The following is a 24,539-nucleotide window of genomic DNA, read 5'->3' on the forward strand; positions in this document are numbered from 1 at the left end:
TAGTCTACCAAGTCTGCCAACTACTAGTGTGCTAGTCAACTAAATTCTTAGTCAATAACAAATTAATTAGCCTTGTGCTGTAGGTCAATAAATAGCTAGCTACCAGAACATGTATAAATAAGAGAGCATTCTGTACACAAACAATATAATTTTTGAGATCAATATTACGATTGTTAACCGTAGACGCTTGGTGACAGGTGTCAATTTTGCAAGTCTTAATGTGTCATTTTCAGTTCATTGGTATTTGATTTTATTAGAGATATTTAATTATTTCACGTGTCGAATTAGTTTAACGTAACTTAAAAGAGTGTTAATAAATTATAGAATTTAGTAAACAACACAAAAAATCGTTGAAATTAATTATTTCAATCTACCAAAGAGCCGATGAACTGAAAATCTCAACAAATTCGTCAAACATTTGATTTCAAAAACTCCTTTGAATTTATTTTTTTATCATCGAATTCTCTTTTCCTTGGAACTTTTAATTCTAGGATGTTAAATTCACTCCATCTACAATTTCGTTAAAAATTTAGCTAAGAAATTATTTCTAAAAGTATAAAATTTGTGTGACAGTCTCCTGTGGGATGATTTCTCGTACTCATACGTGATATTATAACTTGACTCGTGCACTTAAGATCTATTCGAACATAAATGTTTATGTAATTACGGATTTTACAGTGTAAGAGGAACTCGATCAAGTTTTTTGTGTCGATGTCGATAACTGTTAAATCACAATTTTATTCTTAATTATTTATTTATTATATCTCAAAGTTAATGTACTTTTTCATTGCATATCCATCTCCAGTGTATGCTACGATCTACTGAGGACTGTTAAACCACGGACGACAAGGACTTCACCATCTATAGAGACGCGTCAAAGCAATAAATCGATGTATAATCATTCAAGAGGGAAGTGTGATTACATATGCGTCAAGATAATTAAAGTTGTATGAGTAGAATTACCTTACACACGATCTCGAATTAAAAACATTATTGTACTCCCAAAATATTTGGAGGTATTAACTGTACGAAGCTAAATGTGAAGTCTTTACTAACCACAAGAGTCTCAAATATTTTTTCACTTAAAAAGAATTGATTAATTGTACGAGGCTAAATGTGAATTCTTCGTTAACCATCAGAGTCTCAAATATTTTTCACTAGAAAAGAACTAAATATGAGACAAATAAGATGGACAAAGCTTTTAAAAGATTATGACCTTATAATTAGCTATCACCCATTCGCTATGACGATGTATCCAAACCATGTATTTTAAACGAAACCCTAGGTTGTTCAAGAGAATCTTAAGGAGAACCTAATATGACATTTGCATTGTTGACACAATGGATCATGTTTTGAGGCGAAGGTTTATACTATATGCCAAGGTCCAATGATCTAGCCGTACAGAGCATGAAGCTACATGGGAACTAAAAGAAGACATGCACTAGAGATACCTTTATATTTTCGAGCATCGAGAGGAATCAAGTTTCGAGGACTAAAGTTATTATAATAAGTGAGGGATGTGCAAACCCGAATTTCAGCAATCATGCGAAGATAGCAATTTCAACAATTTCAAAATTCAGCAAACCATTCCAATATTCAGCTCCAATTTCAAATTTGTAATAGATTCATTAACTTGAAATCATGGCAGATAAATGGCTATAAATCAGTGGATAAAAACCTGAATTTTCTGTATAAATAACACCGAAATTTATGAGTTACTGTCACACAAAATCTTCAAAAGATAACCTAAATTACAAAGCAATAGACAACCTAACTTTTGAACAACATTCAGTAGCGAGGAAAAAACCATTATCAAAGCATCGGTCGAAATGATCTAGCAATTTAATGGTAAACGGGATTCCGATTTTAACTCGTGTGGTGTGATTCAAAACTAACAAGCATATATATTATATATTTAAAGTGTACTTCTTGAAATCTGTATATATAAAGCACTGAAATTATGAACAAATTATAGGAATATATATTTTTAACATACATGATTATTGATTCTAGCCTCGCCCCTTAGATTAAAATATAAAATACTAATATCAATTAGACTTGGATTTCATAACATGTTCAATGCACAAGTTTGATACCAATTATATCCTGAAAATCTATATATATTAATGTTATATTGTGAATTATATTGAAAAATATGATTTAAAGGTTGGGAGTTTTTTTTTTTTGTTTAGTGAGTGACGATCGTATCAATCACCTACTCAAAACCACTCTTAGATAAAAATGAAGAGGAAATCAAGGAAGATGAGCAAATCCAGTTCTAGGGATGCTAAAAGAGAGTTGAATAATCTATTGCGTTTGTTAGACATTTCATTGTCTTTGTTATTTTTTTTTTACAGTTTCGTTGCAGTAAAACGATAGTTAAATTTGTATCAAACGATGTAATTTCGAATTTATGATTGAGTAGTCTGGTTCTGAAATTTATACTTCCGATACTTGTTGTTTTAAAATGTGTGATAGATAGCAATGCCGATGTCAGTAGTGCCTCAGGTCTAGGGCGTCACAATTTTGCTCAAGGCGAGCAAAAATTTAGTATGAGGATGTTGAAAGGTGTCAATTTTGCATTTATTTATGTGTCATTTTTAGTTCATTGATGCATCATTTTATTATATTAAGTCTGAATTTCATTCATTTACTTCATTATTTATGCATATATGTCATTTCTCACTTGTGCTAGTTTCTTCGTAGAAAAAAAAATTGAAAAAAGAAGATGAAATTTTGGTGTTGCAGTCAGAACTAGACATAAAATGTGCACTAGGTGGTACAATTTGATTGCTCAGGCGTGAAATGATCAAAACTGAGTTCGAGCACATAGCATCTTGCGCTAGGGTAGCAAAAATATTACTGCCCCAGCACGAGATGGACATAAATAAATAAAATAGTTAGTCACACGAGGGCTGTCAAAAATTATCATCCCAGCGCGACATTGTAACGCCCCAGATTCGATGACTGTCCTCACTGTACCAAGACGATGTCTTTTCAGCGCGTTTATGTCCTCACTCACACGCATCCTGAAAACTTCCCAGGAGGTCACCCATCCCAAAATTGTCCCAAGTCAAGCACGCTTAACTTTGGAGTTCTTATGTGATGAGCTACCGAAAAGAAGATGCACCTTCGTAATATGAGTAGTACCAATCAAATCTTTTAAGCCCTCTACAACTGTACAGTCCATTACATTAAACAGTCTCGGAATCCCTCTCATTCCCGTGTGGGTCGGTCATTCATGTTCCCTCCACCTAGAAGTCTGCCAGGAGCCGCTCATTGTCCGTGCAACTGATGGCACCGGCGATCACCCCCCGCCCTCTTCGGCCCCTGGCCTCACATGCCCACCAGCTTCTGCTTGGTTCGTCTCCGAACCACACCGTACTAAGAGAGGTCGGCTCTGATACCACTTGTGACGCCCCAAATTCGACGACTGTCCTCACTGTACCAAGACGTGTCTTTCCAGCGCGCTTATGTCATCACTCACACGCATCCTGAAAACTTCCCAGGAGGTCACCCATCCCAAAATTGCCCCAAGTCAAGCACACTTAACTTTGGAGTTCTTATGTGATGAGCTACCGAAAAGAAGATGCACCTTCGTGATAATGAGTAGTACCAATCAAATCTTTTAAGCCCTCTACAACTGTACAGTCCATTACATTAAACAGTCTCGGAATCCCTCTCATTCCCGTGTGGGTCGGTTCATTCATGTTCCCTCCACCTAGAAGTCTGCCAGGAGCCGCTCATTGTCCGTGCAACTGATGGCACCAGGCGATCACCCCCCGCCCTCTTCGGCCCCTGGCCTCACATGCCCACCAGCTTCTGCTTGGTTCGTCTCCGAACCACACTGTACTAAGAGAGGTCGGCTCTGATACCACTTGTGACGCCCCAGATTCGACGACTGTCCTCACTGTACCAAGACGTGTCTTTCCAGCGCGCTTATGTCCTCACTCACACGCATCCTGAAAACTTCCTAGGAGTTCACCCATCCCAAAATTGCCCCAAGTCAAGCACGCTTAACTTTGGAGTTCTTATGTGATGAGCTACCGAAAAGAAGATGCACCTTCGTGATATGAGTAGTACCAATCAAATCTTTTAAGCCCTCTACAACTGTACAGTCCATTACATTAAACAGTCTCGGAATCCCTCTCATTCCCGTGTGGGTCGGTTCATTCATGTTCCCTCTACCTAGAAGTCTGCCAGGAGCCGCTCATTGTCCGTACAACTGATGGCACCGACGATCACCCCCCGCCCTCTTCGGCCCCGGGCCTCACAGACATAGTATGGAAAAATCTGAGTAGATCTTTTAGGCAAGGACATGAGAGTTTTTGGGACTCTAAATTTCTTGGATACAAAAAGAGAAGACCTATAAGACGAAATTCATCATCACACGCAGGAGAGCAGCAACCACATCAAGAGAAATGACTCGAGTTCAAGGAGGCATGAAAGGAAGACAAGATTTCACGTAACGTTTTCTTGTTTTTCATTCTCTTTTAATATTTTTGTTTCATAAACATTATTTTATTTATTGTTTTTTATATTTACTATGATGAATTTTATTAGCTAAACTTTTAAATCTGATAGGATTTAGGGGCTCTGATATGATCGGTTAATAGGTGAAAGAGATTTTAGAGGGGGGTGGGGGGTTGAATAAACACTTGACAATTTTACCACCATTTCAATTAATGAGTCAGTTTTGTGCGGAAATAAACTGACCTGAAATTAAGAGACGCAAGATTTATGGATGTTCGGATATTTCAATCACTCCTACGTCACCCCTTCTATCTAGAAGATAGAAAATTAACTAAAAGACTTTGATAAATACAATACTTGTACTGACCCCCTTCAGTTTTGGATGTGATAATGCCAAACAGAAACTCTTAGTTTCAATAGAGTTTATCAGTTTTGGACTTGACAATTGATCTCTATAAGATCGAATATTACAACAAGTGTTTGCGCTTGTAAGCTCAATGTATAGCCTTGAATGCTATGAATGTATAAGCTAAGTATGAGCTTTTGAAATCTTTTGAATATGAAGAAAGCTTGTGAGGAGATTTCAGCAGAATAACAACTTGGTAGTTTAGTTCGTGTTGGGTGCAATAATTGTCCTTGCTTGGTAGAGCGATCGAACCATGGTGCTTGAGCTGCTGTGCGGTTGAAAAGATTTGAGTTGTACCATTACCACTAGCTATAGCTTTTGGTAAAACGGCAAGCGCTCGGTCCTACAATTGGTATCAGAGCGGGTGTTCTTGAAAGAATATTGAAATTGATTTTGATGTTTAAAATTCAAAATTTCAGATTTTTTACACATATATACAAAACTGAATTTTCGTGCAGCTTGTAGCTACCATGGGAAAAATGGCATATCTCCTTCCTCGAGTGTCTAAATGACGAACCGCTTTTTGCGTTGTAAACTAGACTCGTAGAGATTAACAGTGGTATAAAATTTGCAGCCTAATTATGCACGAGAAAATACAGTTTATTTGTTGAAAACAGAGCATATGTGCTGCAGCAGAAAATGAGCCATGAAGAAATTTGGTTAGTTATCCCTCTTCTTTTATATTTTTCAAAATTTCAAAAATATAGGAGGAAAACTCATTATAATTTTAATGAGTAGATTACTTTTAAATATTGAGGGGGAGAAAATTTTGTTTAAAATGTTTTGAAAATATGACTTTTTGATTCATACAAAAAAGTGTGAGAAATATGTTAGTTGAGTTGATTGTTTATCCAAGTTTTGTGATCATCAAAAAGGGGGAGATTGTTGTAACTTTTCAAGTTCGCAATTTTGATTTTTGATGTTAACAAAACTTGTTATTGTGTTTCTAACATATTTACTCAAGTGTGAACTTGTTAACACAAGAAGCAAACTGAAATCGAATTCTGCACAAACTGAATTTCTGGCGAGTTTCGGTGTTTGGAAGATATCTCTCAGCAGGACAATCCAAATGACAATCCGCCAATTGCACTGATCATAAAAGGCAATTTGGAACAAGTTGTATCTCACGTCAGTCGGGCAAAATCAGATGTTATCATGGTCTAACGGATTGCTCAAGTACCGAACTGATCACATGAAAACAGTAATCAGTTGGGTTTGAGCAGCTGCGGTATTTTGGTCATATCTCTCAGCTCGGTTATCAAAATGAAGCGATTCGGTATGCGATGGAAAGTTAAGACAAAGATCTACAAATCATCTCAGAAGTCAAAGTCTGAATCGAAGCTTACGATGCTGATAAATGACAATGAAATTACTGGTTCTGCACGAACTGAAATCAGCTAGGCTGATTTCAGCACACCAACTGAAACTGAACTGAACCAGCTGCTGATCAACTGAACCAGACCAATTGAAACCAGCTGCTGACCAACTGAACTAAACCAACTGAACTGAACCAGCTGCTGATCAACTGAACCAGAACAACTGAACCAGCTGCTGACCAAGTGAAACTGAACCAGTTGAACTGAACCAGACCAGTTGAACTGAACCAGCTGACCAACTGAACTGAACTGAACCAGCTACTGACCAGTTGAACTGAACGACCAGTTGAGTTGACCATAGTTGACTAGTTGACCAGAGTTGACTAGTCGGGAAAATGCCCAGCAAGCTGAATTTGACCGTTGCAATTTTAGAAACAGTACATAAACTTTCCAAATAGTCATATTCTTGTGTCTAACGTATATATCATTGTTGGGGCTTATAAATACAACATATTGAAGATCAAACAAGAGCTTTTGAGGAGGATTCAAAGCATGTACAGTTAGCATGAAGAAATCAGCTAGTTGAGAACACAAGCCCTTGTGTGAGGATACATTTGAGATGTACATTGTAAAGGATAAATTTATCACACACACGATCACTAACACATATACAAGAGAGTTGAATTTCAAAGATTAGTTGAGTGAGTCTTGCACAAAGACGTAAATCTTGTGTACGTAGTCTTTGCATATGAGACATTAAAAAATATGCTGATTGTTAGGTGATGCCTACAATCTTGAGTGCTAGGAGTTCAGTTTAGGTAGTGGGTAAGTCCTAGCTGAATGGGTTTGTACAAAGTGTTGTATAAATCAAAGTCTTCTAGTGAATCCTTCCCAAGGGGAAGAAGGGGTGACGTAGGAGTATTTAAATCTCCGAACATCCATAAACAAATTCGTGTCTATTTGTTTATTGCATTTACTTATCATTTCCATAGTTTTAAAGAAGTATTGTTGAAGCATTTTATGTGTTCTTCAAATGCCAAAATATTGTATACCAAGTGTTTGATAAAATGCTTCAACTAAAATATTTTTTTCATTCAAATTGCATATATTTTAAATGTTTTACAAAATATTTAATCGTTTTCTACGAAGGATTATTTCGAGTATCTTCCGCTTGGTTTTTAACCAAACTCGATTTAATTTATCGATGTTCAATATTTCAATAACCGAGCTATTGTAGCTCAACGATTAGCCACTAGTCGATCCCAACAAGTGGTATCAGAGCCAAGGTCATGGGTTCGATTTCCATTGATTGCAAGGAGTGCAATTATTGGGAGGGAGATTGTTGGGTGCAATAATTGTCCTTGCTTGATAGAGCGATCGAACCATGGTGCTGGAGCTGCTGTGCGGTTTAAAAGATTTGAGTTGCACCATTACCACTAGCTATAGCTTTTGGTAAAGCGGCAAGCGCTCGGTCCTACAGTTCGTTATTTTCTCAGCTGCTCTTCTCGGCTATTTATAGGTTTTGCTTCCAACGGTAACAATGAATACGTTTGAATCTTTCTATCCATTGTTTTCCACATCAATATCCTTCTGACAATCAAAAACTAGCATTGCTAAAATGCGGCGTTCCCACTACATGTTACAGTCTGCCTTTGTACAGTTGTCGGTTGATAATTACATTCCTTAGCTGATGACGTGTCAAACTATTTTATCAGTTTGACACATGTGATAGAATTATCTGATAGCTCTCAACTGATTGTAGTAAAACTGATTAGTTCCAACTGATCATCTAGTCCACTACATAGTTCAGTTGCTTTAGCTGCGCACTAATCTTCAGTTAGGCATCCCAGAGTTTGCGTATATTTAGATCAGTTCTTTTCAGTCTTCTTGATCAGTTTGTTCAATCTTTATACGCTCGGTTTGTCAAACTTCCGAAATTAAGTTTCCAACAATTTCTCCCTTTTTGTTGTTTGAAAAAACTTAGAAAATGTGAATTGATCAAGCTGAATATTTTGTAGATAAAATAATCTTTTATTAATCAACTCTTTCAATATACAGATTTGTACAAAGAATGAAAGAATAAAAGAATCTTTTGCTGACAAAAAATAATTCTTCAAAATCTTCCAATCTCTACAACTGAATAAAAATATAGAGATTGTCTTCTAACTGATCTGGATCTATTTATTTCTTTGCTCTTTTATCAGCTGGTCCTTGATCAATCAGTTGACTGGACCTCTTTTTGGATTGCGTCTGCTAATCTTCTTCTTTTTATTCTTCTCATTTTTTTTGTCAAACCTACCAACCCTGCTGGATAGAGCAAGAACTTCCGAAGTGACATTTGATAAGGCGTGCACTATATGTTCTTGCAAAAAAATCCATTCTCTTTGTTACCATGTTCTGAAGGAAATCCATGCGATTTGTGAACACTTTTTGAGCTTGTTAATGAACTTGAACCGTCACCCGGTCCTTCTTGAACTGATCTATTTGGAGAAATAGTGAAGTAATATCCTTCGTGACTTGTTGTAAACTCTTGAGAGTCTTCTCCTTTATAGAATCAATCTTTAAGGTGTGCAGTAGCTGAGTTGATTTGACGTCAGAGATGGATGAGATCACATTGTGAAGGTTGGAATGAATTTCTTCGATTATAGATTCAGTGGCCGTTGGTATATCAGGAGACAAAGCTTAAGAGGATTCAGGTTCCTGCTTATTGTCTTCTTGATTGAAGATTACAAAGGCTCTATCATTTGATGATGTCAAAACAGTAACCATATCTGAAACATCATCAGGTATTGATTCATGCTGTAGTTCTGGAGGAAAAGTGAGAATCTGAGCACAATTTGTTTATCAGCTGATACTATAGATGGTTCTTCAGTTGGTGGATCAATTGATACTATAGTTGCCTCTTCAGTTGGTTCCTGGTGCAACTGAGCCAATTCAGTTTCAGGTAGAACTGGTTGTTCAGTCATGGCAGCCGACTGAACTGGTTCTTCTAACCTCTGAGGCTGGTTGTTCAGTTACGCTCGGTTCTTCAGCTGCTTCTGTAGTTAGAATATTCAGCTGGATATCAGTGGCGACTGATTGTATGACTTCGTCTATGTTTGCCAGTGATAACTCAGCATTAGTGTAGAGCTGAAGATCTGCAGTAGAAGATTGAGCAACTGAAGGTGATGGTTGAGCATCCTTTGAGAAAGGAGCAGTTTCTGGCTCAGTTGATTCAGTAACTGGTTCCTGGGATGGCTCTGGTTGTTGAACTGATGGTTCAGCTTACTCTTCAGATGAAGGACTTTGAGCATTTGTTGGAATAATCAACTCTTGATCCATTTCCCAACTCTTGATCTTCATATGTAGTGATCTTAGATCCGTGTCCAGTTGATCATGAACTGCTTTGTCATTGAAAGCAGTGGGAATGGTTAGATCATAATTTTGGTGGAGCTGAGCGATCACTTGAGCGAGTTTCTTGACACGCACCAGATCAAAGAAGTATGTCTTCCTTTTCAATGCTTGAACAATCGAGGTAGCTTTGACTGCCTTCAACACTACAGTTTGCAAAGCAATAAATTTCTTCAAAACTGCTTTCTTCTGTAATTGCTTCGCAAAAACTTCAGTTCTGAATCTGACACATTCATTGTAAGTCTTGAGTTTTGATTTTATTAACTCATTGAACTTTTTCCATATCAGATCGATATGAGTTTGAATAGCGTTTGTCGGTCGGGGCTCTTCAATCATCAGGCCCTTTCCTTTTGGGTTAGTTAGGACATGAGAGATAATCAGTCCTGATTCAGTTCCATCCACTTTCTCCTTTATGAATACTTCTTTTGGTTTGGAAAATGGTAGAGTAGTTGGAGCAGTGATGGTGATCAATGGAGCTTTGACTCCTGCTGGTTTTTGCTTATCACCAGATTTGCTGATAATTTTCTTAGATGGATCAGATGGAGATGGTGACTGACCTTCTGTTTAAGACTCGCCTGGAACTGCCCTCAAAGGTATGGCACTGATTGGTTGTTCAGATCCAGTTAGTGTCAATCTCTCAGCTGGGATTGTTTCCAAAACAGCTGCTGGTTTAGTTTTGAGAGTTCTTGGCTTCTTCGTGATTTTAAGATATCGAGTTCTATCTGAATCAGTCTCACTGACAATCAGTTTCCTTTTGATTGTCTTTTTCTGAGCTATCTTCTTGACTTTCTTGACTGATTTGGGAGCTTCCTGCGTCCCAATCTCCTTCTTCACTTTAATGAACTGCTCGGGTGACATGTCCAGCTAGATTTTTGGTAGCTGAACACTCTTAGCATTGAAAATTTTGAACTTGGATGACTTCTTAGAAGAATCTCCCACCAAATCGTTGTTCTTCATTAAGTAGCTGAGTGGTACATCAAATCCCTTAGACTGTTTGGATGATTGAAGCGCGTTCTTGAGGATAGAAAAGATGATGACTGACCATTTCAGTCTTCGTTCAGCCATAATAGCAGTCATTACTTGGAAATTTTCCAAGGTGAGAGCAGCAAATTAGCCTGCTTTGGCGAGTAGTCCCTTGGCCACAATGTCAGCTAGTAACTGAATTTTTGGCTTCAGTTCATTCTTAGGATCAGAAACCTTGATTTTCCATCCATCTGCACATAAGAGCGTCTGCATCTCCTCTACATCAGATGTATTAACTTCAGAGATATTGGCCAAGCCATCAGAAGGCAGTTGAAAAAGATTGTTAAAGGAGTCTTCATCAATGATCATCAGTTGACTGTTGACAGTTGTAGTGATTTTGCTGTCAGTAGAAATGAAGCCATTAGCATACAGATCCTGAATCTCTTTAGGATAGATTTCTTGAGACGATGATCCCAGAAAGTTCTTCAGTCCAGCTTCTTCAAGTTTGAGATAGACATCCTTGATAGCTCCGTCCTTGACAGTCAGCACTAAATCAAAGTCAATAGCCATTGCGTTGATAATGTATGCAGGGACTTGATTTGCTCTACTGCCACATTGCCACATTGATGACAAACATGTATCAAGTTCAATTGCAGCACTAAATTCAAATTTGTAAAATTTTTGTTAAACGTTGGCATATTTTGGATGATGTATTTTGAACATAACATAGCCACGGATTGAACATGGTAAATATTTTATTTTAGATTGTTATTTTTTGTTTATTTATTATTATATATTTTAAATAAAAAAACATTTTAATACAAATTTTTAATTAATGAAAAATATTATTAAAGACAACAGTTTTGAATTCTAGTGAAGAAAATTTAAAGACAACGGTTTTAAATTGTTGTATATTCAACAAAACACTATGGTTTTTAGACTTTGCAAAACTATTGTCGATTGTGTTGAAAAAACAACGGTCCCAAACATGGCGAAACTTGTTGTCATTGATAAATAATGACAACGTGTTAAAACCGTTGCAAAACTGTTGTCAACCGTGCTAAAAGACAACAGTCTTTAAACGTTGCGAAACTGTTGTCGTCAGTATTAAATGACAACGGTTTAAAACCCTTGCGAAACTGTTGTGGTTGGTATTAAAGTACAACAGTTTAAAACCGTTGCAAAACTGTTTTCTTTGGTACTAAAAGACAACAGTTTAAAACCTTTGCAAAACTGTTGTCGTTGGTACTAAAAGACAACAGTTTAAAACTGTTGTCGTTGAATGCACTTTCAACAATACTGTCAGTTACAACGGTTTTCTGGAAGCGATGACAACGGATAATATCTGTTGTTATTTTATATTTTTGTTGTAATAAAATAATAATAGAGGTTATTACACCATGTGAAGAGACGCTTGTTCGATGCTCGCGTTAGGGATCTGCCTTAACTCATTCAATTCATTACATATGTCACGAATTGATTATATTTTTTACAATTACAAAAGTTTCCGTTACCATGGTGAACCCAACTCAAATTATTTGGTAGGTTAAAATCGATACATCCTCTAAAATTGGCCTTTTTTTTTAAAAATTTTGGGAAGAAGAAAAATATTTCCATGCAGATTCAAAGAAGAACATGAAAACTGATCTCTCGGCAGTGCAGATCGAAAGGCTAAGACGAAGATTGATCTCTCAGCGAATGCAGATCAAAAGATGAAGTTTGGTTTGTAAGATTAATCCCCTCATTAATCTTTATGTGGCTTTTACTACTCATATGTTGTGTTCTCTCACCATGAATTGTAGAAGCAGGAAAACCATTGACACATAACCAATGTTCCAATGAATCGGCTCCTTTATTCTTTTTCGCAAATTTTAAAGCAAGAGCTTGCTGCAAGAATGAGAAAATAATGAAACCAAAAATGCCATTGAAGTAAACAAAATAATGATGAATTCAGTAAACTGGAAGTTTGAAAAAATTATAATACAAAGAAATGAATTAATATTGTCCTCGTTTGATGTCATTATATATATTGGTGATGTATAACACGTAAATGGTGATTTTTATTTGGCGGTTGCTCTTTTTAAGATTTATCCTTTTCATACATATGTGCAACGAAAATTGGTGATTTTTCTTTGTTAATTAAATGTTGAGTCGTCAAATTTTAAGTTATCTTTTGATATAATGTTATTGTTTTGTTTTTATAGAATAATGAATTTTTAAAAAAATTGTGTAACATAGGAGAAAACATGCGTTGTTTTCATATGACGAAAACGTGATGTCTTTGGAACTTGAGAGGGAACACATGCTCAAGTCAAAAATTTAGTGGGGCATTACATAAGTCGTTTTCATGTAGCAAGGAAGTAATAAGAGTTTTTGAGGCATATATAGAGAAGCAACGTCCAACTGCTCAACATCCAACTAGTTCTTTCAAAGCTAGTGGCCAAGAAATTTCATGTACAGCTTGTTGGGATATCAAGGAAACAAACGAGGTAACATCACAGCGGAACATCAGAAGTAATATCAACAATAAATAAGATGAACAATAGTTATAGTGGTTCACCCCAAGATTGGCTACATCCACTCTCAAGGATATCACGAAGAAAAGAGGATTGAGAATACAAAGTATTTCACTCAAAACACTCTGATTTTAACACTCACTTTCTTTCCACTAATCTTATGCCATCTCACACCAAATCCTTTATCTCACTTCTACACTTATGATTATAGATGAGAAGATTTTGTGTTTTAGTGTTATTTTGGAATGAAGAATGGATGAGTATTTAAAGGTGAAATTTAGGAAAGAAAACAAAAAATTATACATCATTGCATGCATAATCAAATCTAATAATTTTTTATTAATCAACACATGTGTTTATAATTCAAAAATGGTGTTCTTTGAATTCAAATTCATGTGGTTTTGAATTTAAAGTTTGCTTGATTGATTACTTAGCAATTCTCCCCTTCAAGCCCATTTTGAGAATTTGATGAAACCTACGACAGTTCTACAGTATTCCAACTTCCATTTCGACAATGTCTTGGTCATCATATCAGATCCCTTTTCATCTGTGTGAATCTTCTCAAGCTTTAACAACTTCTTCTCCAATACATCTCATATCCAGTGATAGCGAACATCAATATGCTTTGATTTTGAATGCATTGAAGTATTAAGTCCAAGATTACTGTCACAGAAAAACTTGTACTGATCTTGCACATAAATTAATTCCTCCAAAAACCCTTTCATCCATAACATCTCGTTGCATGCCTCAGTTTTTGCAATGAACTCCGTTTCCGTGGTTGACAATGCTACACACTTTTGCAACTTTGACTGTCATGACACAGCTCCCCCTACGAATGTAATCAGGTATCCAGATGTGGATTTTCGGGAGTCAACATCTCCTACCATATCTGCATCTGTGTAGCCTACAAGCTCAAGTTTCGATCCTCCAAAACTCTATCTATGTTTAGAGATTTCCCGTAAATATTTGAATATTCATTTTACTGCATCCCATGCTCCTTTTCCGGTTTTGAAAGGAACTTGCTCACTACACCTACAGAATGAGCTAAATCTGGCCGAGTACATACCATGGCATACATCATACTTCCAACTGCTGAAACATATGGAATATTTTTCATTTCTTCTTCTTCATTCTCTGTAATAGGACTCTGTTTTGAGTTCAACTTGAAGTGGTTGGCAAGAGAACATCCAACCACTTTGGCTTGGTGAATTTTGAACCTCTGAAGTACCATCTCAATATACTTCTCATGCGACAACCATGTCTTCTTAGCATACCTGTCTTGATGGATTTCCATGCCAATAATTCTTTTTGCTGGCCCCAAGTCTTTCATAGAAAGGTCATGCTTAGTTGCTTCTTTAGGCCTTTGATTCAGAAGCATCTTTGACAACAATCAATATGTCATCTACATATAGAGCAGAAGCACCATCAAATCATCATCAGAGGTAACTTTGACAAACACACAATGGTCTGCAGTGGTTTTCTTGAATCCTCGTTGAGTTATCACCGATTCAAAATTCTTGTACCACTGTCTTAGTGCTTGCTTGAGACCGTACAAACTCTTCTTTAATCTGCACGAGGTCCTCTTTTCCCTTCTCTGCAAACCCCTCTGGTTGCTCCATGTAGATTTCTTCCTCCAAATCCCCATGAAGGAATGCGGTCTTGACATTCATTTGTTCCACTTCCAGATCAAGCTCAGCTGCTAACCTTAGCACAATCCGAATGGATGTCATATTCACCACATATGAAAATATTTCATCAAAGTCGACCCCATGTTTCTGTCCGAAACCTTTGACGACAATCCTAGCTTTGAATCTTGGTTTAATACTGTGTTCTTCACAATTCAATATGAACACTCACTTATTCTTCAAAGACTTCTTGCCTTTCGGCAACTTCACCATCTCAAATGTCTCATTCTCATGCAACGATTGCATTTCGTCTTGCATAGCCTCCATCCATTATCTCTGTGTTCAATAGTAATAGCTTCCTCGAAGCTCTCTGGTTCTCCCCCCGTCAGTTAGCGGGATATATTCATTTGAGGAATATCTGGTTGATGGTCGCGCTTCTCTCCTAGAATGTGTGGTCATTGTACCACGAGAACTTTCTGTTGGTGGTTCACTGTGAACACGGATCTCATCATCATCTACATGATAATTTTACAATTCTTCACCTTCAACCAATTGTGGATTTACTATTGAAGGCCACCATTCTAGATCTTGTTCAGATCCAGAATTCTCATTCTCACAGTCTCCAAAAATTCATTATCTTGAAATACATCATCACGACTTCTTATAGGCTTTTTGAAATCTGTATTATAAAACTTGTAACCAAACTAATCCCACCATAGCCTATAAATATGCATTTCCTTGTTTTGACATGCAACTTATGTCTTTCTTCATTTGGTATTAAACATAAGCAACATAACCAAATACTCGTAAATAATTATAGGAAACTTTTTGCCTTGCCACACCTGCTCCGGGGCATCGTAATCGAGAGGAACATAAGGTGAACGATTCAATATATATGCAACAGCAACCATGGCCTCACCCCAAAATTCCTTGGTCAGCTTTTCATGTGAGAGCATGCTTCTGACTCTTTCTTCCAAATTTCTATTCATCCTCTCACCTACTTCGTTGATTTGTGGTGTCTTTGGTGGTGTCATTTGATGTCTGATTCTGTTTTTTTTTTTTTGCATATCTCATCAAAGGTTCCAATATATTCTCCTCCATTATATGTTCGAATAAATTTGAGTTTTATGCATGTTTGCCGTTCAACTAAGTTTAGAAAATTGTTGAATGTTTCCTCAACTTGGTCCTTGGTTTGAGTGTCCACATCAAAATTTTTCGAGAATAATCTTCGATAAAAGTTACCATGTATCTCGCTCCTCTGAGCGACAATGGCATCGGAACACATAGATCTGAGTGCACTAGATCTATAATTTTATCGGCTCTGCTAAGAGGTGAACTTTTGAATGATATCATGTTTTGTTTTCTGGCTAAGCAATTTGTTCATTGTTTTATATAAACCTGCTTTATACCGGGCAAAACTCGCTTGATCACAAGGCGTGTAAGATTCTTTTCACTTATGTGACCAAGAGGTCGGTGCCACAAATCTATTGAGTTTTCTTCCCTCGCGTAGTTCACACCTTCAGAATGATTTTCTTGAACTATGTACAACTTTGATGTAACGTACCGTACTTTTAAACATATTTAAAATTTTCGGAAAATAAATTTTTTTCTTAAAAAAGAAATTATCATTCAAAATGCCAAATAATTTAAAATACTTGAACAAATATTTGAAATTGTAAACATTTTGCAACAAGTACTTGTTTTAGAATAACATAAAGCAATTCATTAAAAAAAATCAGAGTAACCAATTTTTATCATGCACAAAAATAAAATCCTTGAAAACTAAGGCGGTCCTCGGGTTAGTCCACTGCACAGTCCGAGCCATCTCACTGGTCTCCGCCTCCCGTCTCCTCAATCTCATCCTCAACCGCATCGATCAAGTCTAGTGAGTCTAAAGACACAGCATGTGTAAACTTAGAATAACAAGTAACGTATAATAGAACCACATGAATTTTAAAGTAGCCTATACATACTTAAACTTTAAACATACTTACATAAGCATAGACGTGTCTTCATTTCATAAACATTTTTATAAACGTACTGCAACATACATACTTAAACATATGTAATCATCATTATTTTGCGTAGAGATATGTATCAAAGCAAGTGACCCATAACATAGTGCGCTTGATCAGACTAAACCACAATACTGAGCTGGCAGGGATGTCCACTACCACATACATAAGATCCCCCGTCATACTTTACCGGGTGGATTGGTCCCTGGTCATACTTTACCGCTTTTCAATCCTGATCAAAACCCAGTCATACTTTACCGTGGTGGAGAGGTCCCCGGACACGTTCTCCGGCTTCCAAACCCGTTCATAATGGGTCACAACACAATTAGCATACCTCAAAAATATAAAATATTTTCTCTTTTTGCACGTCGAACATACTTACAAAGCATTAAGAGATTCATTGGATCTCGCTTGGGCTACTGCTGCACATATTAACACATTATCATACCCTTAATTTTCATAACTAAGACGTAATAATCGTGCTCACCACCGAAGTAAAGAATTGAATTATGACGTTCTAGATCACTCGCGACTTGACCTCGTTAAATCATCATACTAAACCATGACATCGAACCCCAAAAAAATCCTGATATGGAGTATGAAAATTTCACAAACAATGGAAGACATGGACCTAAACTAGTAGTTAAAAAAATTTCGGAACAAGGGCCTAGGCGCTGGGCAGTGCGGCGCTACGGCACTGGTTAGCACCTAGGCGCTAACCATCAGCACCTAGGCGCTACGTGCCCCGAAGCACTAGCACTGAGGCACCACAAGGGCGGCGGCGTGGCGCTAGGCTTGCGAGAATCGGGTGCTGCTGTGCTCCTCATAGAGCGCAGCGGTGCTAACCCTGCGCAAACTCAACCCAGAGAACATTCTTGATGCAATTTCTATGTCACGCCCAATCGACTCAAACCAACACCTCGAGACCCATCCTATGACATATGGCAATGACTCAAACTCATACAATGCTCCAAACAAAGATGCCCAACTACAATGCAACACAATCCCATAAACACAAATTTTCGACACAAAATGCTTCCTACGACTCCTATTGCAACCAAGTGCTTCCGAACACTACACTCGACATACTTAGACGCAGCAGTGATCAACCGGCGATTCCCAACGAATCCTACAACAAACAATTCTAAAGAACACATTTTTATAACAATACAATTTGAGCAGTCAAACGAGAATGATCATAACTCACTCATTTTTTGTCCAACAATTACGAATTTACCGTCAAATTGAAGGTATAAAAAATTAATACGTTTTATATGTTGAAAGGTTTTCTAAAACGTCGACCAAAAATTCACAGTACTCGAAGTGATAACAGACTCGTTTTGAGATCTAAAATTTTAATCCAAAATCGTTTCAAAACATTTTTGCTCAAACTTTTGCACAACATACATGTATTTTGCATACAATACGCATCAAAATACTTACTATGACAATATCGATGTAAAAATAAAAGAATATACATGCCTTTAATCTTTAAAACTCACGATACGACGAATACCGAAACGAGGCGGTGCGGGAAGAGATCCGGGCGGCTTGAGGCACGATTGTGCTGCTAAAAATCGATGGTGACTGCTGAAATAATTCGAAGGGGAGGGGTTGGCTGCTGGAAACTCTAAGAACCCTACCCTTTTTCTCTCAAAATGAAATGAATTACAAGATAATTGTGTGTGTGAGTGTAGGGATATAAATGATCCAAACCAAGCCAAACAGTATCAGACTTGAGCTTGGCTCGTTTAAGATTAATTCAAGCTCAAGCTCAAGCTAGAGCTTGATTCGAGCTTTTATCATCTAGCTTGAGTTTGGCTCGTTTGAGATTGATAGAGCTCGAGCTCAAGCTCGAGCTTTATTCGAGCTTTTATCATCAGGCTAGAATTCGACTTGTCTTGAAATTACTAAGCTTGTGAAAATCTTGAGTTCGACACGTTAAAAGCTCGTTTATCATGTTAATCAAGCCGAGCTCGATCTTGGTTTATTAATAAATCGTTTATCATATTTAACAAGCCTGACTTGAGCTCGGCTTGTAAAACATATAATTGAGCTCGAATTTGAGTTTGATTCGAGCTTGTTAAAATTAAATATATCTATGAACTAATTTTATATTAGACATAAAAGTTTAACTTTTATCAGTACTAATATTTTTATTTGTCAACTCAATAAATGAGTCAAGCTCGAGCTTACGATGCCACCTAAACGAGCCGAGTTCGAGCTCGCGAGCCTATTAACGAACATGTTTACGAGCTCACGAGCCGAATACGCTTAGGCTTGAGCTTGGTTTGATTAAGTTATCGAGCTCAAAATCGAGCTTGAGCTTTGTTTGATATGATTAACAAACGAACTTAAACAAGCTTTTTATCGAGCCGAGCTCCGAATAGCTCGCGAATAGTTTGATTTGTTTACATCCCTATGTTAGTGTGTGTAGCTGCCTAGTATGTGTGTAGGTGTGTGTGACGTGTGTGTGTGTAGTTAATGAGGGGAAATATTGCTTAATAAATTAATTAACATACTAATTAAAATACTAACCGAATACTAACTTTCCTAAAATCCCCTAAATAAAAATGAAATGCACATGTGACAAACATTAAAAGTTTAAAAATCTCAAAATCACCTAATAAATTAAATTAGGCTTTAAAATGCTTAAAATTTCATAAATCTTTTAAAATACCAAATTTCCTGACTTGAAATTAAATACCACATTTCCCTAAAATTGCCTAAAACGTCGGCGGTCTCTTTTTCCCGACCCCATATCGAATATTCGCCTGAAACATACAATTCAAGAAAACATTTAACGTGCATCAATTAAACATATAATTATTTAAAAATAATGCAAAGATCACAAATCATGCATTGCTAAAATCATTTAAAAATTTAAATAAATAATTTAACAATTTAAATAAATGCATGAGTTTTACGTGTACTGATTTTTGGCTCTACAATATCTCCCCCACTTAAATAAATTTTGTCCTCGAAATTAAATCTTACAAAAAAACTCCGGGTAGCGACTTCTCATATCTGCTTTGGCCTCTCAAGAGGCCTCCTCCACTGATTGATTCAGCCACTGGACTTTGACCAACTTGGTCACTTTGTTCTGGAGTCTCCGGTCCTATCTATCTAGAATTCGGACCGGTCTTTACTCATATGATAGGTTTAGAGCAAGCTGCAACGGCTCATAACTCAAAACATGCAAAGGATTTGCCATATACTTCCTCAGCATCGAGACGTGAAACACATTATGTACTCCGGCCAGATTAGGCGGTAGAGCTACACGATAAGCAAATTTCCCAACTCTGTCAAGAATTTCGAATGTTCCAATGAATCTCAGACTCAACTTTCCTCTCTTTCCAAATCTCATAACACCCTTCATAGGTGCTATCTTCACGAAAACATGATCTCCTACGGCAAATTTGAGATCCCTTCTCCTGTTGTCAGCATAACTCTTTTGGCGACTCGGAGCGGTCTTCATCTTGTCTCGGATCTTGACCACCACATCTGTAGTCGGCTGAACAATCTCTGGACCAAGTTCTGATCTCTCACCGACTTCATCCCAATGAATCGGCGATCTGTACTTGCTTCCATACTGTGCTTCGTAGGGAGCCATACCTATAGATGATTGGAAGCTGTTGTTGTAGGTAAACTCCACTAGAGTTAGCTTTGATTACCAATTCTCATGGAAATCAATCACACCAGCTCGTAACAAATCTTCCGATATCTGAATCACTATCTCAGACTGGCCATCTGTCTGAGGATAAAATGTCATACTGAATAGCATACTTTGTCCCCATAGCTGAATGAAAACTCTTCAAAAAAGACAGTGTGAACCTCGGGTCTCTGTCAGACTCAATAGAAATTGGGATCCCGTGCAACCGGACTATCTCTCGGATATAGAGCTCTGCATGCTGATTCATAGAGAAAGTTGTCTACACTGGTAAGAAGTGTGTCGATTTAGTAAGTCTATCCACTATAATCCAAATGGTATTAGATCCTTTGATTGACCTCGGCAATCCAACAACAAAATCCATGCTAATATTCTCCCATTTCCACTCGAGAATAGAGAGCAGCTTAAGCATACCTGCATGCCTCTGATGCTCTGTTTTCACTTGCTGGAAAGTGAGACAGTCGGATACAAATCGACGAATGTCTCGCTTCATCGCTGGCCACCAATACAGCATTTGTAAATCCTTGTACATCTTGGTACCTCCTGGATGGATGGAATATGGAGATGTCTGTGTCTCTGTCAAAATATCTTCTCTGATCGAATCTACACTAGGCACCAACATCTTCCTCTGTACCTCACAATACCATCTGACACTGTGTAGAGTACACTGCCCTTGGCTTCATCCTTCAGTCTCCACTTCTGTAACTGTTCATCCGAAGGCTGACTTCTACGGATTCGATCTAGCAAAGAAAATTGGACTGCCAGATTAGACAACTTGGGCGCTCCGTCCTTAGGATACACTTCTAGGCCAAACATCAGAATCTATGACTGAAGACATTTTTGTGCTGACATTTGTGCTAGGACTGCTACTTTCACGCTCAAAGAATCTGCCACAATATTAGCTTTCCCTGGATGGTAGATAATTTCACAATCGTAGTCTTTTATTAGCTCCAACCACCGTCTTTGTCTAATATTAAGTTCTTTTTGCATGAACAAATACTTGAGACTCTTGTGATCAGTGAATATCTGACATTTCTCGCCGTACAACAGTGTCTTCATATCTTCAACTCAAAGATAATGGCAGCTAACTCGAGATCATGAGTCGGGTAGTTCTTCTCATGCACTTTCAACTGTCTGGAGGCATAAGCTATAACCCGACCATAGTGAGATGCATCGGTGTACAACACAAAATTTCCTTGCCCTAACGACATGCTAAAACCGGCGCTGTAATAAGAGCTTGCTTCAAAGTATCGAAACTCTTCTGGCAGTCATCACTCCATACAAATTTAACATTTTTTTGGTCAATGAAGTGAGTGGCATTGCAATCGAAGAAACCCCCTAAATAATTTCTTTTAGTAGCCTGCCAAACCTAGAAACTACGGATCTCTGACGCATTCTTCGGCCCAACTCATTATTTCGCTACTGCCAATTTAGTTGGATCCAACTCAATGCCATTGCTAGATATGATATGTCCCAAAAATGATACCTACTCCAACCAGAATTCACACTTACTGAATTTTGCAAACAACTTGCAGCTCTGCAAGACTTGCAAAATCGTACCCAAATGCTGAATGTGCTCCTCATGTCTCTTCGAATATATAAGAATGTTGTCAGTGAATACTATGACGAACTGATCTAGGTAGGGCTGTAATAATCGATTCATTAGGTACATAAAAATTTCTCGAGCATTCGTCAGTTAAAAACACATCACTAATAAATCATAATGATCATATCTAGTTCTGAAGGCTGTCTTTTGAACATCTGAATCCTTTAACTTCAGTTGATGATACCCAGAATGTAGATCTATCTTAGAGAACATTGTAGCTCCCTGCAACTGATCGAATAAGTCATCGATCCTTGGTAATGAGTATCTGTTCATGATCCTTACCTTGTTCAGGTCTCGGTAATCGATACACAACCTCATACTGCCATCTTTCTTCTTTACGAAGAGCACTGGTGCGCCCCAAGGTGAGAAACTAGGGCGGATGAATTCTTTGTTTAGGAGCTCTTGGATATGCTGCTTGAGCTCTAACATCTTTGCTGGGGCCAAACGGTACGGTGCCTTAGAGATTAGCACCGTTCATAGCACAAGGTCAATGGCGAACTCTACCTCTCTCTGTGGTGGAAGGCCTATGATGTCGTCTGTGAAAACGTCAAGAAAATCTCTGAAAACTAGTACAACAGGTATCGATGGGGTGGGTGCGTCAGGTGCTGAAATGATGCTGGCCAAGAATCCCTGACACCCCTTATGCATAAGTTTCTGTGCCTGCATGCAAGATATCATGCGAGGGAAACTTTTCCACCTATTCGGCTCAAAAAGAAATTGTTCCATGCCCAACGGTCTTACTAACACTGTTCTTTTCTGAAAGTCAATCAGAACTATGTTCTTCATCAGCAAGCCCATCCCCAAGATGATATCAAAGTCTGGCATTGGCAAGACAATCAGATCGACATACACAAGGTGGCCCTGTAGTTCAAGATCGATATTTCTGACCATGCTTGTAGCTGATAACCCCTCCCCTGATGGGACTGTCACGGAGTAGCTCATGTCGAGTCCAATGGACTTCACGCCCAAATAATTGGCGAACGTCTTTGAGATAAAAGAGTGAGTAGCTTCGGAATCTAAGAAGGCCTTCGTGGCTATTCTCTTTATGAAAATGTTTCCTGAAGGACGTTAGCACAACACATAAACTTATATCCCAAAATTACAAATCTTAACCTAAAGCATAGCTGGAAAGCCCTAACCAAAGTCTCAAAATACGGAAATAGTATACTAAAATTCCCAAGTAAAATTCGAAGCATACATGGCCAAAAATAAATACTGTGCTGAATTAAATATACTACTAGTCAGCAAAGTCGTGTCTGGGTTCGCCTCCTCAGCATGCATGGCGAACACTCTCCCCTAGGTTGGCTGCCTCCACTGCGGGCAGTCGCTCAGGTTATGATCACTGGCTCGCTCCGCACTTGAAGCATTTGCCAGAACCCCATAAACACTAGCCCACATGCCGACGGTTGCACTTCGGACACACTAGGTACTCCGGCTTCTGATGAGCCTTCTTTCGTGGCATATGACCTTTTCCTTTCGGCGGTCCCTGAAATGGCCTCTTTCCCTGTTGTCCCTGGAAAGGCCTCTTGAATAGCTGCTGCTACAAAGGTGCTTGGTAGGGTATCTTGCCCTGCCTATCATTCTCAATGTCCTTCTAGTCCTACTCTGCCGCCAAGGCTCTCGACACAGCAATAGTATAGGTGGTAGAACCAACAACTCTAACATCATGGCACAAAATCAGTCGTAAACCATCAGTGAAATGCCTCAGCTTCTCTCGGGAATGATTTGCAATCAGGGGCAGGAAGTGACACCCTCTCTTGAACTTCCTCACAAAATTTGTCACGCTGATGTCTCCCTATCGCAACGTCATAAACTCCCTAGTCAGGCGGGAGCATACTTCCTTAGTGAAGTACTTGGAGTAGAAGACATCCTTAAAGCCATCACATGATAGAGTCTGCAAGTTCACTGACACAGATGCACTCTCCCACCATAGTCTGACGTCCCCTGTCAACATAAAAATTGCATATCTGACCATGTTCGCATCCTGAAGTTCCATGAAAGCGAATATCACCTAGATGGACTTGATCCATCCCTCAGCTATCATCGGGTCAGTAGTCCCCGAGAACTCTTTTGGGTCCATCCTCCTAAACCTCTCATATACTGCCTCTCGCTTGTGCGTCACCCATGTATCTACTCAATCATTGTTCCCCACAAACTGTGCGAAGAACTAAGTCATTACTGTAAGCATATATGTCTGCATATCTGGCGATGGATGAGGAGGAGAGGCCCTCTACTCATCCCGAACCTCTCTATTCTCTTCACCTGCTCCTCGAGCAATTATATGTCTATGAGGCATACTATTCCAAAATTTACCCAAGACGTAAACCAACATGCAATAACATAATATTCATAACATAAGATGCACGTAAATCGAATTTAAACATGTACATGCTGAAATCATGACTTTGATGCTTATTACATGAATAAATTTTTTTTTAACATTTTAAAACTTACAGACATTGGTAGTGAAGTATTTTATGACTGTCCTGGTTTACTAGTGGAGATGGGACAGAGACTGTGATACCGTCCATTGCAGTGAGAGTCACCTGGACTGCATAT

At 38.1% G+C, this 24,539-nt stretch overlaps 1 protein-coding gene across 1 annotated transcript; it reads right to left on the minus strand.

The window, feature by feature from the left end:
* Nucleotides 1-22,454: 22,454 nt before the first annotated feature.
* On the minus strand, nt 22,455-23,561 carry LOC140810376 (uncharacterized). Its single transcript, XM_073168244.1, has 2 exons — nt 23,411-23,561; nt 22,455-23,038 (listed from the first exon to the last, which is right to left on the minus strand). The coding sequence occupies exons 1-2, from the start codon at nt 23,559-23,561 to the stop codon at nt 22,455-22,457; spliced, it is 735 nt and encodes a 244-aa protein (XP_073024345.1).
* Nucleotides 23,562-24,539: the final 978 nt, after the last annotated feature.

This window comes from Primulina eburnea, chromosome 13, assembly GCF_022965805.1.
Source record: "Primulina eburnea isolate SZY01 chromosome 13, ASM2296580v1, whole genome shotgun sequence".
NCBI lineage: Eukaryota > Viridiplantae > Streptophyta > Magnoliopsida > Lamiales > Gesneriaceae > Primulina > Primulina eburnea.